Source organism: Phalacrocorax carbo, chromosome 16, assembly GCF_963921805.1.
Source record: "Phalacrocorax carbo chromosome 16, bPhaCar2.1, whole genome shotgun sequence".
Lineage (NCBI taxonomy): Eukaryota > Metazoa > Chordata > Aves > Suliformes > Phalacrocoracidae > Phalacrocorax > Phalacrocorax carbo.
Window position 1 is genome coordinate 819,528 of NC_087528.1, and position 17,078 is coordinate 836,605.

Consider the following 17,078-nt stretch of genomic DNA (forward strand, 5'->3'; position numbering starts at 1 on the left):
TAAAAACTGCTGAGTATTAGAGAAATACCAATTCATTTTGCAAAAAATACTCCAGTTAAAGAATAGTCACCAGCACAGGCACAAATGCTTGTAATTGCAAGTTATGAGCTATGTCTGCACAAACTGACAACGCTGTATTTTCACACAAATTGGCAAAAATACACCCCGAAAGAAAGTTGCAATGTCGAGATAAGAAAGCTCCCTATATTGTTCCCCTACCACTGAGCGGTACGAGAGCCAGGCATACCATGGCTGCAGTTAGATCAAGCGGACTTCGACAATGACGATTCAAAGGCTTTGGAAACCAGCGCAGCAGTGCAAGGCTGGTGCTCCCTGCTGGAGCTGAACTGAGCCCAACATGGTTTCAAAATAAACTCCATTCCTGACTCCTAGTACAATAGTTGCTGGTCTCACTATCGTATCAGTTGTCAGGAATGTGACCTCTCACGTGACAGAATTGCTACCAAACACCCTCGTGCTTTTTATTCTTACACCATTTAAATTCCCAAACCAGGCGCACACTGGTAGAATATCTACTTTTAGTAAAAACAGAATTCCTGAAAGCCTTTTCTATAGAGTTAGTCACTACACAGAGAAACAGCTTCAAGGAGTTTTCTGTTAGAGGAACAAGCTGTTCCTATACATCTGGGGTTATACCAAAGTAAAAAGTTTACGTACCTTGGAATCATATAAGCAACATCATCTGTTCCTTCCATAGGAGCAATAGGGGCATCATTTGGCATGTTGAAAAAAATTAAATAAAAGGCTATGAAATGAATAACGATGCCTAGCATCACAATGGGGTTCCTGCCAAAGCGATTATTCTTGCTCAGTAAACCGAAGATTCCTCCACCTGTATGAGTCAAAAAGATTGGATAATTAAATGAAAACTGAAGATGTAAAGAACAGAACCAAACTTAAAATACAGAAATAAAAAAAGCTGAAAACTTAATTATGATTTTCCCTGAATCGGGTAGCTGAAAGACTGACAGACATGAAACCAGTCCCAGGGAGTTTGCCCAATCTGCCAGCCCCGTTTGCTAGGCGACATAAGCTTTGGGTCGCCAGAGGTATCTGGGAAATGCGGGCAGGTTTACCAGATGGCTGCCGATGAAGACACTCAACCTGTTTGCAAGTATTTTCCCAGCAGCCACTGTTTCCTCCAGTACTGCAAGAGTACTAAGTGAAACTGGATGGCCTTGTGCTCAGCTCTTCTAATTGCAAAAACGTGCATCTCTATGGATCCAAGTTGCTAGTGAACAAAGCGTGGGGCTTTTTCAGTTTGGGTTATTTGTTGGGGTTTGTTTGTTTGTTTAAAAACACTGCAGTACTCACGTTTAAGCAAACAAAATTTACTTGATGAACTTCACCTGTATTCAATTTTATTCAACTATCAGTCCTCATTTAACACAAACTAGGTTTTTTTAAGAAATCTTTAGTGCAAAACGTTTTCAATAAATCTTAGTTACAACATCACTTAAGAAATAATAAAAATGTAAACAGAATACTATTTAAAAACAGAATATCAAAATGTTGAAAATTCCCTAATAACATTGTAGCCTAGTGTTTCTCTCATTCTAAGTCGTATGTATTTCTTTGCACTTACGCAAAAAGAACACAAAATTTTAGGCTTCATAGTCAGTGTTTCACACCCTAGTCCGTATTCACTTTACATGGTACAATGTATAATTCACAGTGCAGTAAGGAACCACACTGAACTTGATTTCTAATATTTCATTTTTGTTTATATAATCATTGCTGGAAGCTAAAAGACACTATTCAGTTAAATACAAAAAACCACATTTTAAGTAACTACATCTTAATCCTTTTTTGTCAGTAAGGTCATAAATTTACTCACCCAGAATTTCTCCAACACCAATAAAAATACCAGAGAGACCAATAAGGCTTTTCTCTTCACTGCCAAACCTATTCACAGCACCAATACATGTTCCGTATACTCCAGAAAAGAATGTTAATTCCAAACCTTTGAAGGAAACCAAACAAAACTGATAGATGAACTGTTACAAAAGTTATGAAAAAATTCTTTATGTCTAAAAGCTGTTTCTCCTGAAGTATCTCACATACATTTAAATGAGGTACGCATAACAGAAGCATACAGGGAATTTTAAACTATGTAATTACGATATTCTCCTACACCAGTTTACAAAAACTATATTAGAAAAAAGCACCACTAATTAGTGTTACGTGCACTTAGGTTCAGTTCTGCTTCTGCTGACACAACCCCTATATATGGTTTATACTTCTACTTTTCAAGAACTTTGTGACTTTACCCAAATGAAAAGTGCCCTGTGAAATAACACGTAATGTAACTAAAGAAATAAAGCACAATTTCAGTGTAAGATTGCCGCCCCTGAGTTGCGGCATTCCTGAGAAAGTCCCTGCATCCCCAGCCACCAAAAAGGAGCCGAGATCACTAAAATGGACTGCTACTTTTCTAGACTCACATCATGAACTAAAGCTGAGAAAGAACAAGTGCTATTTGTTTAAAATGCTTCTTCCTTTCTATTGCCAGTACTGCGAGGAAAGGTAACATAGCTGAGTCCATCTACCATGACTATAAGCAACCAGTGTAAGAATATAAGTTTCTTAATAAAAAGTATATCTAAACCAATGCAAAGTGTTATGCTTAAAGAAAAACGGTTCAAAACCAAAACTTTAATTCACCTCCTTTGTCTTTTGCCTTTGCAAAAATATCGTACGCCATATCCTGGTCTACCAGTAGCAGGCTACCTCATGTGGCACATGAGCTGCACATACCCCTCAGAAAGGGATGAGCTTTGAGGAGCCTTAACAATCCGACCGTTAGTTTCGCCAATAAACGCTTTTGTTGGCCTCAGGATTTTGTATTTTCCCACATAAAGTGGCAATATTGGCCAAGAGCCACCAGATGGCAGCAGCTGTTTTTTCCAAACTGGACTGATTTTTTTTCCTGTGCCACCTTTAAGACCGAATTGCAGATCGACCAGGCAAAACCTGACTGACTCCCTTCTGTTATCTTGCTTCACATTCCCATTGCACTAAGCATCTAAGAGGAATTCAAGTGAGTTAATTTGGGTTAACACAACACTGGAGATGCTGTGAAGTAACCCGTAACTCAGGTTAGCGGCTGGTGCAAGCTGACTTCATAGCTACTGCTGCTGTTTCTCCCCCAGAAGCTGACTGAAACCTGCAGATGTTACGGCACCGCTTACCGCTTGTTCACATCTACGTCTGTCTTTGCACCTACAAGAGCTAACAACAATTCGTCATTATGGCGACTCAGAGCCGAGGTTCTGAAAATTCATCTATTCTTAAAACTTAATCTGATCATCAACAGAACTACATCTGAAGGCAAATAAGGAGGAAGAAACCCCCCAAAAATGTGTTAAAGGATCCCAGGAACATTTTGAACATTTTATATTATTTTTGTGGAAGAATCACTTTAGTACGTGGCAGAAATAAATGTATTTGTATTTTACAGCTCATACTTTGGTCTAACAATGGCAGACCAGGTTTAACTGAAGTTGCTAAAAAGTAGCCACAGCAAATACTAGTGACAAAAGTAACTGGAAGTGGCAGGACTTTTTCCCAACAGAACCAAGCCTAAAACAAAGACTGTTAGCAATCTCGCACGCCTCAATGGAGGGGACACTGAAGGTGTATTCTACAAAAATAATTTTAATTCAAATGTAATGCAATTGCATTAAACAATCTACAACCTACTGATAGCGCAATGCCAAGTGACAAAACCAGCTCTGTAAATTTTGCCTAAACCTCAGTTTGGGTGACCCAGAACTCTACAAAACCCAGCACTGCTACATCTCTCAGTATTTGCAGATTTAGGCACACCCCTCCTCCTGTACAGAAACACTTTCCAGAACACAGAAACGTTGTGAGTTACTCGTTCAAAGCTAATTGAAATATTCAAGTAATGTTTGTGGAGATAGGGAATTGTAGTCCTGCTCTGGGATTAAAATTCCAAACAATGCCCCGACACTGCTACAGGATTATACACTCTGCTTGCTTCATACCTGTGTAGGCTGTTGTAACACTTAGAAGTAGAATCTCTTTGGTGAAGCTCAGCTTTATAGATTTCTCTGTAAAGACATAATAATGGAAATTAATATAACTGATAATACTATTAAGACAATCTACACTTTCTTTTGCTTTTCGCAAAAAGAGGTTAAAATTACGAAAACTGTGATTTTATTACTGTAAACAGAGTGCTAACCAAACCAACCCTGACGTGCCCTTTGCAAGAAATGCCGTTATCTGAAATCCTTTTGTGTAAGAAATGCAAGGGGGGAAATATTAAAGACAGGTTCAGAGTTTTCAACTAGCAGACAATTTCCTGCTCATTGGATTTTTGTGCTCTCAGTTCATGGCGATTGTCTCCTAAAAGGAGAATTAAATTCTCACTGAAGATCCCCATGTTCTCAAAACAAACCCAACAGTCACAGGCAGACCACATCACGGTCCAATGGAAACTGCAGATGTCACTTGGTGACAAAATAAAACCACATGTACTACACCTCTTTACCTTGTTATGCTGGTGATTATTTTTTTTTTGCACTTCCATGCACTAGCTTTCCCAAGTGATGATCTGTTCTTTTTGAGCTCATCTACTTCAGGAAGCTGTTGTAGAGCAGCTTGGATCTGAAAACTGCATCAAGGAAGTACCCCTCCAAATTTCTCCTGGACTACACCAGTATGTAGCTGAAGTGAAGTCTGCTTTGCTTGCAGTCAAGCTTTATTTGTATGGTATGGTCACCGGAAAGAAGCACTTCTGCAGTGCAGACAGCCAGCTCACACCAATCACACATCAGCAGTAATTTGCCCACACATTAGTTCAGTGCTTCCCAAGCCTTTCCAGCTGCAAGCCCCATTTTGGCTAGGCTCAAAATCCCAAGCGCTTACACAGACAGCTGAATTCCTCTCAGGCTCAAACCTCATCAGCCCTGTCCTGTCCCCCTGTGTGAACTGTCATCTCTGGTTTGATCACCCTTGCCATCTGGCAGACATTTTTCTAAGCAGGCCATCCTTAAAGGTCTATATTTGAAGTGGAATAACTAAAATGCATTCTTAAAACCTTATTTGTTCACAAATTTTTGGTCTAAGTGATTTGTACACAATCACGTTATCAGCAGAATCATAGAAGGCTGAAACGATACGGCAGTGTTTTCTGAAGCAGCTCTTAGGTGAAACAGTACTTACTGAAGGCAGCCACTGCTCTCATCATTTTGTTTTGTGCAGACCTGGGTAAATAAATGACTTAGTCAAAATGGAAAAAGAATAACCACACTGTATTGCTATGCTGGGAGGCAGCTTAATTTTTTCAAATTTTCTGTACATTTTCTAGCCCAGCACCATGTACTAGAATATGTTAATATGTTATTAAAAGTTGCTGAGAATCTGAACTACTAACCACAAAATTTGTTTTCTGCGCTGGTGAAATTAACTTGCTGAAAAGAATCTTTTTTCTGAGCATTTTTAGCTTTGAACATTTTTTCACTGGCATACTTACTGATGGTTTTCTAACATTTTCATTGTTCTTTATTTAAAGCAAAATATTTAAACCGATGCCTCAGGCGAAACTGTCCTGAATCCATCTATCTGCGTACCTATGCATTTCTAATGTATTTATCAGGGTGGCCTATATATAATTTAGAGAAGATATGAAAAACATGTTCCAGTATGTAAAAGATAGCCTATAAAAAGGGAGTAATTTCTGGTTATTCCAGCCTTTCAACAGGGCTGATGAGGGCAAGACGGACTATGAAAGTAGATATGTGTTTAGTAACAATCAGTTGAGAAAAGAGGTAAAAGGTATCTTTCCAAAGGCACTTACTTATTAATAGAAAAACTTTATGTGCAGTACTGCACTCCACCCTTGAAAATATGTCCTATAAAGGACATTAATTCCCACTTGTTAAAGAACAGTCACTTTTCTATTAAAACTGTAAATTCCAGAGGTTGTTCGTAACATTCACATTTCCAGGGCAGAGGGGGAAGCAAATACTGAGGAGGGGCACAAATGCGTGTATGTGACAAGACGTTACTGCCATAAGTACTTACGAGCTGTCCGCCAGGATTTCATTAGCAGAATCTTCCTCCCCTGGAGCTTTTGTGTCCTCTTGTTTCCTAATCAGAAAGAACAGAACTGTGCCCACAAGACTGATAACAGTCAGAGCAATGAAGACAGTTCTGCGATCGCTCTCTGTGGAAAAACAAAGAAAAGTCGTAACTAGATGTGCAAAAGCATTTCAAACTAATTCAACTACCTTCAGAGAACTAATACAGACATACTACGTAACAGTGTTTAAAATGCATACTAATTTTCTAACTTACCTGCCGCATGGAGCAAAAGGTACCCAGCTGCTGGCAAATTCCTGTTTTATGATGCTAATCAAATACCAGCATATTAAAGAGTGTCACTCATTTTCTGCCATGCAAAGGCTATGACCAAGGAGAAGCCAATTAACAAACGAAGTGCATAAGTTATTAGCAGAAGAAAATACATCTTTCAAGACTTATATAATTCTGAGTGGACACAGCAAAATACCCCAAACCCTTCAGATTTCTAAAAAAGAAACCTCTTTTCCAGCATCAGAAATATTAGCATGGTAATATCATAAACTAGGCTCACGAACTAACAAGGCCTTAAGAGCCAAACCCAGCACAGTGTACAGCTGGAGGAAGGTGATTGCTGCCCTATGCACAAGCTCTGCTGCACTAATCAATTTGTTTGGCACAGGAAAGTCTCTAATACAGAAGTCATTCCCATTTACAAATATTAAGGAGAAAAGCCAAGAATCAGCTAATAGTTGTGACAGAACTAGTGTATGATTCTGAAGGTCTTACCTACGCATGTATTTACTTCCCCTTTAGCTTAAAGGTAAACATAAAATTTTCTACATTGACTAAAAATAACACGTATGATTGCAGATCAAAAAGAGAATACGTAATTCACCTTGAAATGCCTGTAACATTTTCATTTAGGTAGTAAAAGGAAGGAGGAATTAATTTTCAACACTGTCACATCTTCTGATACCAATATTTTTAAGAGGGGTCTCAAGGCATTTAAAGACAGGGTGAAATGTAACAGCAGAACTCCCTCCTAGTTAATTGCTCTTTCTAACCAGAGAATCGAGCAACAAAATTTAGGATGCACAGAATTTCAGGCCCACCAGATCCAAAGTGTCTCCAATACTTTCAATATCTAAGCCCTTGTGTTAAAGATGAGGGAATGTGGGGGCTGACCTTTAAAAATTAACCTGGGCTGCGCTACCAAGCCCACGCCTGTGGGGAACCTGAGAAGGCAGATCTAACAGACACAAAGTGGACTATTCAGGGCAGTATTTCTGAAACCTGATAATTATAATTTAAAACCACCATCTTATTCCTGATTGTCTATGGCAGAAATATCCTCATCTTTTACATTTTAGAAGAATTGACCATTCTAGTAGATATTTAACACTACAGTAAAAAAACCTCTCACAGTCATTATAGAACAGGACAATCAACCCTATTTATTTACAAAATGTTGTTTTTCCAGCAATACTCAGGTTTTATAATCTTTATAATAGAGCAAAATCTTACATTTTGCTCTATTTTCAACACTGCTGTTTCCTTAGCTGATAACCATCTTCCCTCACGTAAGTAGAAATCTCTGCTTTAAAACCAATGAGTCTCAGCCACTATCCAGCTTCTTAAGAATATTAAGTTTACTGTTGTCTCTCCTGTTCTTTATCAGTCTAGCACGATGTCAGATGGAAAAAACCTACAGCATTAATTACAATTCCATTAAGAAGTTAGTCTTTATAAACTACACAAAGAAAGGAAGACCGAGTCCTTTTACACGCACTTCCAGCAACGCTGCCAGTTGAAGCAGCCGCAGCTGCCACCCGCTCTCAGTCCAGCTGCACATCTCAGCCTCTGTCTTGCACAATGATTAGTGCAGCCACGAAGAGAGCTGGGATGGTTTTCTGTTAATTCATAGGTTAATCAATCTGATTTAGAAGGCTGGTCAACACCAGGAACTTACTTTGGAACAGGACAGCGCGAATACTAAACATATAGCCATTCCAGAATATCTTTCCCCCAAAATACATGTATTTTGGCATAAGTGTGTCTGCACAGGGAAAAATCCCAGAGTAGTTATTGGGGAAAACCTTATTCTAAACTAGCATTCTGAAGAATTTCATAGACAATATCCTAAAAGAAGGTACTCAAAGTGCACTGCATGCAGGAAAACAGCATATATAATAAAGGGCTGTCAGTACCATGGAACACCGTATCAAAAACATACTCCAAAAATAGCGTCTATCTAACAATAAATTGGAAAAGAAAAATCTGCTATTGTATAAGTTTCTTGCCACTTTCCAGTTCATTAATTCATCTGTTTATCCATGCCACCATATTTTAAAGGATGGCCTCCCATATAAAAAAGCAATACCCACCTGATATGCGAGTTTTTCCTTGCCAAGCAAAATATATATAGAGGTTTCCAAAAAACAAGCTGCGAACAAAAAGGACAAAGGTGAACAGCACTTTCTGGGGTAAGATTAAGGTTGTGGCATCATGGTAATACTATTCTATGCAAAAAACAGTACTGTGCAATTGTGAAAGAAATAAAGACACTAGCCACTCTCCACACAAACTGCTTACTCTCTACAAAACTTCAGACACAGCAGAGGGTTCTTCCCCATAATGCTGGCTGTTCATTTTCAGCAATCAAGACACAAGGTGATAGCAAAGATGATGAAACCTTCATCTAAGTTGCCTCTCTCTGTAATTCTGGAAGGGTACAGGTTAGAAAGCTGACATATTTATGGAGGTTATTTTGTAATGCTTCCTTAGAACAGTCACTTGTTTTGTCTCAAGTATTGCCCCAGGAATGCTAATCAGTTGCTAACAGCTCAAGGGAAATGGTGTGTTTCAGTTTCCTGAAATATAGCAATCCTGAATGAACAGTGATTCAAAACAGCCTTAGAGTCACATTTCCTCACATAAAGTCGTGCATTTTACTCACTGTAAAAACACACAATTAGTTGAGTTTGTGGAAATTGCTACTTTGATAACATATTGATACGTTAATTCTGGTACCTGAAACTTAAGGAACACAAGTATGCCACTGGTTCAGCCTGATGCTCTACTAACCCGGTATTCCGTCCCCACAACAGCACTGGCAATGCCACCTAGTGCAGGCTCGCCAGCCTCAGCACCTTCTGCGATTCACTCCCCTCCTCATCTCCCAGTATCCAGAATTGCTGTATTAGGGGTGGTGAAAGGTTACCTCTCTTCAGGAACCATGTGCAGACCTGTTGCCAATTAATTTGTTTGATCCCTTTTTGATCTTTCTGACACCATCCAACCCCACACCTCCCTGTGGCAGCAAGCTCCAGAAGTTTAATCACCCATTACGTAAAAAAGCACTTTATCTGTTTCAGACCAATTCTTGTCTAGCTTCACCAAGTAACCTGAGTCCTAGCACAGCAGCATTTGGTGAGCAACAGTTCTGCATTCAGCTCCCCCGGTGCCTTTGCGTTTTAGTAACCCACCAGCATAACCCTCCTCAGACACTTTTTCCTCCAAAGGAGAGTTCCAGCTTTTAGGCTCCCTTCGAGGCAGCAGCTCTACCTTCTTGCGCATTTTTGTTACTTTTCCCTAATACCCTAATTACATTACACTCTCCTGAGAGGCATAAACCACATCTGCACAAAATACTCAACGGCAGCAGCACAGCTTCCACTACCTTGTTCTCACTACCTTTCTTGATGCCGAGCCTTTAGTTGATTTTTTTGGTTAATGCAGCACTCCAACCTTAATATCAGAGAACTATATGACACAAGATCTCTTTTCTGACTTCTGACTGCCAGGTCTAACTTTAGTATCTTCACTTCAACTTCCCAGTGAGCAGCAAGGTCCAGCTGCTCCCTCAGGGAAGTAGGGATAATGCATCCAGCGGAGAAGCTGCCTCGTCAGCCAGATCCCAGCCCCGCAGTACTCAAACAGGGCATGCAGGGCAGACCCAAAGGGCGTCAGCAGGGTTAACCAGGAGTCATACAAGTTTGTGTGGATGAGGCAGGTCTGAGATCAAGCCAAGAAGTCAGCCCACAGGCCAAAGTCAGGTCTGGCGATTGCCACACAGTTCTGCAGTGGCAAGACAGAACATGGCCAAGATGGAAAGTCAGCCTGCAGACTGGGGTCTAGTCTGCCAGGATCCACAGCCAGGTACTGGCATAGCCATGGCTAAGCTGGAGACCAGTACTCCTCCTAAGCAGCTCCAGAAGAACCAAAGCCCCAGGGCTGAGCTTAAATGGGGCTCCTGGGCCCATGGGCAGATGGGAAGGGTGTGGTGGAGGTCCCAGGTGAGGTTGTTCAGGTCCATTAGGGCTCATTAGTGCACCCAGGATCCTGACACAAATTATCACAGCCCTCCACAATCAAGAAGATTTCTGTTACATATGTCAAATACTCCCCTAGCAGAAATGGATCTTTTTAGCATGTCAAGAGCAGAGGCTTGCAGTATGTAACTTTCCTTCGTTGTTCTATAATGCCCAATAGCAACAGAAATGTTGCTTCCAGCCTTCCCTCCTACTTCACTGACTGCAAGGTACCAGTGGAGTGTTTTTAGATGCAGTCTCCCACTCATCAAAAAGTGTACAAAGTAGAATGTATAGACAACCAAAAAAAGAGTAACAAATAAAGCTTACCTGGACTGTAAGAGTGCCCAAAATACTCCACTGTTCCTTCCAATGGTGTTTTCATCAGAATTTACGGTCAAGCAATTTCCCTGTGCTGTCCAGAGTACTAAAATATACAGAATATATTGCTCAGGAAATAAAAATATTTTAGAGGTATATTCAAATGTGGTAAAGAATAGTAAGCAGGGTAAGAACAATGCTTACCAGCAGCTGCAATGCCAATAAAAACGGAAGCAGTGTAGAAAGCCCATGTAGCGGGTTGTATAAAAACTGCAATGTATAGGCTAGAACAGAACAGATCAGTTTATTGAACATAGACTTAAAGCGGCCGATGCTCTTTAACAATCAGATATCTCAGCTTCTTCTGAATCAGCTACTCTCTCTTAAGTGACACTGGAAAATAGTTCGGGTCATATGCAAAAAAAGGTAGTCATTAATCTGAGACCACAACCTGAACTCCACAGTCAGCAAAGTCTGGAAGTGCTGTGGAAAAAATACGCTCTGTTTCCAGTAGGCTAAATTACTCTGCAGTTACACATCTACTGATACAGCCAGTCATGGGCCTCAGCCAGTGCAATTACATGTACAGTATGGTAGCCTTAAGGGTGGAAAAATTAAAGGAGGACTTCAAAGGAAGCAGACAAAAATTCAAAATTAATACTTACCTATAAAATATGCCACTAACAACCATGGAGAGCTGAGGTCCTACTACTGCAACCACTGAAGGCGATATAAGATTTGATGCAGAGAATACTCCATAAATAATGGACATGCTACATAAATAAACACCAAAGATGATTAAACACTTAAACTACAGGGTATAAGTACAACTGATTCAAGAATGTTCAGTTGATTCCAAAGTATCAAGTTAAGTCCATACATAAGTAACTGCATAACTCATGGTCAAACATTTCCTTCCTTTTTCCTGTTACCTTCACCCCCTGCACTCTGCATGGGGATACAGGAGCGAGCAGTGTTTCTTGGGCTGCTGAATGGAGTCCCACACTGCTGCAGGCAAGCACATCTGGTAACTTATGACACACGTTTGTCAAACTGTGCCTTAACAATCGTTATTGTATTTTCTGCCCAGTACTTCTAGAGGAGAACATTCCAGCTCCTCATTCGTCTATCAGTGAGGTGTTTGTTTTCTGCCAAATCCACCACTGAAATTTTATAGATATATTTTGTGCCAGTTGTATTTTTAATTTAAACTAAGACAGTAAACCCTTCAAAGCGGCAACCAGGTTTTCCTATATGACAGCTTAATTTGGTGTACAAAAGGTCCCCGATCGTGCTTGGCTAGTTTGGCTATGCCAGTGCAATAAGCAAACAGAACAGCTTTTCGTGGCTTTGCTTCTCGTCTTTCTGACTGCTCCTTTCACATTTATGTTGTGGTGTTTCCTGGAAGTTGACCCACACCACCTATCCTATACAAACAGACAGAGGCGTACAAGGGCAAACCACCAAGGCCTTAGTTAGCAGTTTTATTTCTTAAGAATTCCACATTCTTCATCTCCTAAGATAAAATGCTGAGAATGTGACGACCGTATGGTGTTTTTCCTCCCTACAAAGAAAACATGCAAAACAGGTATGTAGTTCAACTAGAAATAATTCAGAGCAGAAGGAGAGTGAATGTGAGAAGCCTATGCTTTAAACTGCTTTAAGTATGTGACTAAATTGTGAAGTCAGCAGAAGACTACGATCTCTTGAAGGTACATCTCTACCAGATGGATTTATACTAGCTTAACCCTGCAAGGAACAAAGTAATAAGATCTGTGTAAATTACCTTGTGTAGCCACTGCCGTGAAAATCAGTGTTGTTTAAATTTGTGATAACAGTTTGCTGTCAGGAGAAAATCATATGTTGTAATATGTTAGAACATATCTTGTAGTTTGAGAACACTTACATCATTTTGAAGTCAGTATTAAACCATAGAATTAATCATTATTAGACCATACAAAGTACTTGAAGAAATTTGAAGTGTTCATTACAAGTCACAACACCTCCACAGTGAAGGTGAAGGAGGTATTTGGCAGGAGAACATCTATGTTTAAAGCAGTAATTAGTACTTTAGGATTATATCATTATTTCATCAGAGACCTTAAGATAGTTCACAAAACTTTTGTTTCACAAAACACCTCTCTTAGGCAGATATGCATGACCATCTTAATCTAAAAAGTGGGGAAAAAAGTACATGCTTCAACATACTCCTACTTTGACCTAACTATGAGCTTCTGGTAAGAGTTTCCGTTCTTTTCCGTTTCCCGTTATTTCCCTGTTCCTTTTTTTTTTTTATAAGCTTGAATCAGCTTTAGTGATCATGAGACCATGTAATTAGTAGGATTGGCAGGCAGATGTGCTTGAAAGTCACTTGTAATGACTTTAATGACAATAAACTACATGACTGCATGATCACTACGTCCAGCTCAGTGAGGTGCTGTGAATTCATTACAGAACTTCTAAGACCACTGAGCTGTACTGACATACTCATGTACAGCATCAAGCTGCAGTCAGACTTCTACAACTATCCTAAGTAGTTATTTCTATAACACAGTGAAGGACATTTATATGTCTGAACCCAGAAAGGATTCCTCTTGCATCCAAGGAAAGAGAAGCTCTAAAATCTGTAGGCTCATGAGGTATGTTGAAATCCAACTGACTTTCAGGCATGTAACCAATATCGAAAGCAATGCCAACAACTTGGTAAGTTAGAGAATCTGGGCTAAGTGTGCCAGTAGCAGGATTCTAAAAATTTTAGTAAGAGTACAATCTGCTTTTAATAGTAAATTTGGATTATGTTGTGCCCAATTTTGCTGCAGCACTCAGATACACAATACTAAAGCAGTAAATTACTTATTCAGATGGAAGGTGACTTGGCAGTTGTAGCAATTGTGGAAGTCTGACTACTTGTCAGATGTTATCCTCATCCTCCCCCTCAATGTCTGGTTTGTTAGAACAGAAAAATATGTTAGATTAAGAAAAACACTCTAGGTAAAACTAGGGGCATGGTTAATAATAACAACTTAGGCAAATATTTTGAAAGGGACTATAAAGAATAATGGAAATATGGAAGGTCCGATGAAATTCAGTTGTTACATATTGCAATTGTCCAAACAGACACTATTTTAAAGTTCAAACATCTGATAGGATTCGTTAATATTTTACTTTCTAAGCCATCAGGCACATTTACATATGTAGCTATGCTATCTTAAAGAAATAAACTGCTGAATTATCCAGTTAACCAACTTGATCTAGTCAACACTAAAGAAAGGAGACAAAATGTCAGGGTGTCTTGCACATTAAAAAATCCCAAGTCAAGCAATGCTTACATTAGAGTACAAGAAAGACAAGAAAGGATGAATAACTGTGATAGAAACGTGGCATGTTTTGAAATTCACACCTACCGCAATATTTCCACATGTTTGGAAAGCAGTGAATATAAACATAAACGAGACTCCCAAAATAATTATGTTGAAAAGTTTTTTTGATTCAGGAGACATTTCGTGTTTTCTCGCCAAGTCCTCAGCTTCAGTCAGGAAAAACTCTATTTTCTTTTAAAAGTTCCCTTTTAACCTCTGTTAAAAACAAACAAGCAAAAAGAATAAAACAAAACCCAAAAAAAGCTTCAGAAATTATGATTACTGAGAGCTACTTATTAGCTGCTAGGACGTAGCCATTAACTAATCAAGAAATCTGGTGACTCTCTTAAATAATGTACAGCCAAATCAGTAGCTCAAAAAACTCAAAGATAAAGGTCTAGTACAAAAAGTAAAAATCAAGATTCTCTGTACCTTTTCCCATGAAGTTAACAGAGCAGTCTGCAGCATGTTACTTCTTCATGACATCTCGTTCCCCCAAACAAGGTAGTTTTCCAGATACGGAGCTAATTTATCAGCTCAGTTTCTTGCCATTGTTCTAAATCAGGATTCTGGTCCAAAGCCTTTAAATCACCTGACGAAGGAAAGATGAGGCGTTCGTACACACAAGTCATATCCATGCATGCTGGACAGGAAATAAGGCACATTTCACAATCTAGATCAGCTGACCCAGCCTAGAAAGCCCTTGTGCACTATGGGAAATGCAGTTTTATGAAAGTACACGGTTTCTACTGGAAAGGGTGGAAATCTCCTAATCCTTAAAGTAAAAAGATTTGGAGTAGTTTTAAGGATTATAATCTCTGTCCACTAAATAATACCCAACAAGATAAAATAAACAAATCTTAGAAAGCTGTCTGAGAAAACTAATTGGCTGAATTCAAACACGCACAAAGTCATTCCAAAGGGAAAATGATCCGTACCTGGGAGAAACTGTATTGGTGCCACCAACACATGCTCTGCACCATGTGCCAGCCCTTCGTGGTCTCAGTGACTCAGGAAAGTCATCTTAATCTTTCACTGCTTTGTCTCAAGGAACAAATACATACCCTTAATATTTTACTTCAAAGTATTTCTAAACAATAAACTTAAATCGATCAATCTTTTAAAGTTTTTAAGATCTCTGTTCAAATGTCAGCAAAACTGAAAGAGGATCGCACATCTTGTATTGCCTGAACAGCTGCTTTTCTCTGCTACAATCCTGTGTCGAACCTCCAAGTCAGGACTGGAGCATTCAGCTAAATCAGCTCCACTTAACTGATGGAAAAGAGGAAGGGAAGGAAATACAGAGCTGATGGAAGTAAATAATCAAATTTTACCTCTGGTATCTACAGTAAAGGACTTAAATTAAATCCATATCCCAGTTATTGTTACATGTTTAACATTTTATTTTTAAACTCCTGAGCTGTATTTTCTAAAATTGTAGATTGATTATTTCTTTTTTACTCATGGAAGAAATCGGTATGATTATTCAGAGGCTGCTTTACAATGAACCAGTTAGAATATCATGGTGGGATTTTTATTTTTTTTTTTAAACACAAGCAAAGTTGTCTTCCTTTTCTATATTATGAATTTATAGTAACAGATTTTTAAGATCCTCTAGGTACTGTGTCCCACTCACACCTTCTTCATCCAGCTGCACAGCAAACCAGGCCGGCGTGCCACACCAGTTCTGGCAGCGGCGTGCATTGACTTGAAGTGACTGACCACAGAGCTCGTGAAAAAGGGGCACAGGAAACTCCGTCATTTTAGGGAAATCATTGTAAAGAGAAACGACACATTTCTCCTTAGAGAAAAGGTTTCAGCAGACGAATCGGAAAAGTTTTAATCAAAATCCTCCTGGAAAAAAATAATGAACAATACAGCATGAAGCAATACCAAATGTGCAGTACTAGTTTGACTTCTTAAGACTTTTGTAGCAGGAAACAAACTGTTGCTTCTAGGTTTGTATTGATGTCAGTGCTTATTTTTACATTTCTTCAGTGCAAAAACTATGAAATACAATTATAGTAAGGATTTAAAGGCTGAGTTTGCTTTCTCATATCAAAACTATAATTGCATGGAAGAAATCAGCAGAAAACCCTGTTTCTATTTTTTTTTAACACAGTATTACAAAACAAATGGGCAGAAACATTTATCGTTGTTGTAAAACGAGAACTAGGTATTATAGGTCATACCGGGAGTTTGGGCATTTTAGTCAGTGCCTGAAACAGCACAGGAGCAACTTTTGGGATGGGGGAGCCGCGGAATTCGCTAGACAAAGCTCGGGGAACCTGCTCGTCACGCTTACACAAGGGCTGTGCTGATCCTCACCCTTGGCCCCATTTCACCGCGCACGCCGCCGCAGCCCGAGCTCGCAGAGCACGCGGTGTGGGGGGGAGGGTTTCCAGCCCTCCACAGCTCGGCCCGCGGTTCTCCCCGGCTGCCCCCGAAGCACCTGCCTGCTCGGCCATCGCACCGCGCCGCCCCCGGCGGGAAGCGAAGGAGCCCGCGGAGCGCCCGCCTGCCGCCAGCCCCACGGCACATGGCGGCGGCCACCACGGCGCAGCACCGGCTGCAGGGGGGGGCACCCACCGCGCCTACCCCGGGTGAGGAGCCCTGGTGCGCGGCCACCACCGGGAACCCTCACGTGCCTCCCCTCACACCTCCCTCCCCTTCGCGGCCGCCATTTTAAACCGCCACCCCCACCCGCACGAGCTGCACTCCCCTTCATTAACGCCTTTTTTTTTTCCGCGCGGCGGGGACTTGCAACCCCTCCTCCCCTCAGCAAAGCCACGCCTCGCCTTATTTCCGTTTTTTTACTGTTTTCGGCACACATTGTTCAAAATTTCCCCGCCTCCGCCGAGTCCTTCCGGGTCACGGCGGAGCCGCCGTAACGGTCACTTTCAGTGGCAGGCAAGATATTAATTGAGAGGGCGATTTTCCCCGCGCGCGCCAAGGCCGGCTCCGGGATCCGCAGCCGGTAAGGGAAAAAAACCCGAAAGGCACGGCCGGGATC

The 17,078-nt window shown here is 40.4% G+C and overlaps 1 protein-coding gene across 4 annotated transcripts in view; it reads right to left on the reverse strand.

Moving 5' to 3' along the window:
- MFSD11 (major facilitator superfamily domain containing 11) overlaps nucleotides 1-17,052 on the reverse strand; it is a 34,353-nt gene extending 17,301 nt beyond the window's left edge. Inside the window, exons 1-13 of one of the 4 annotated variants that reach the window (XM_064467507.1) lie at nucleotides 16,883-17,052; nucleotides 14,498-14,657; nucleotides 14,111-14,281; nucleotides 12,493-12,548; nucleotides 11,372-11,479; nucleotides 10,911-10,990; nucleotides 10,716-10,812; nucleotides 8,460-8,518; nucleotides 6,076-6,217; nucleotides 5,215-5,255; nucleotides 4,032-4,097; nucleotides 1,859-1,984; nucleotides 679-853 (exon numbers count right to left, since the gene is read on the reverse strand). In XM_064467507.1, coding sequence (XP_064323577.1) covers nucleotides 679-853; nucleotides 1,859-1,984; nucleotides 4,032-4,097; nucleotides 5,215-5,255; nucleotides 6,076-6,217; nucleotides 8,460-8,518; nucleotides 10,716-10,812; nucleotides 10,911-10,990; nucleotides 11,372-11,479; nucleotides 12,493-12,548; nucleotides 14,111-14,206 — 1,046 coding nt within the window. In that variant the 5' untranslated portion in view covers nucleotides 14,207-14,281; nucleotides 14,498-14,657; nucleotides 16,883-17,052. Of the gene's footprint in view, nucleotides 1-678; nucleotides 854-1,858; nucleotides 1,985-4,031; nucleotides 4,098-5,214; nucleotides 5,256-6,075; nucleotides 6,218-8,459; nucleotides 8,519-10,715; nucleotides 10,813-10,910; nucleotides 10,991-11,371; nucleotides 11,480-12,492; nucleotides 12,549-14,110; nucleotides 14,282-14,497; nucleotides 14,981-15,003; nucleotides 15,684-16,521; nucleotides 16,728-16,882 lie in introns of those variants that run through there. The other 3 variants (XM_064467508.1, XM_064467506.1, XM_009513622.2) reach the window with 3 other exon arrangements.
- Between the last annotated feature and the right edge of the window lie 26 nt (nucleotides 17,053-17,078).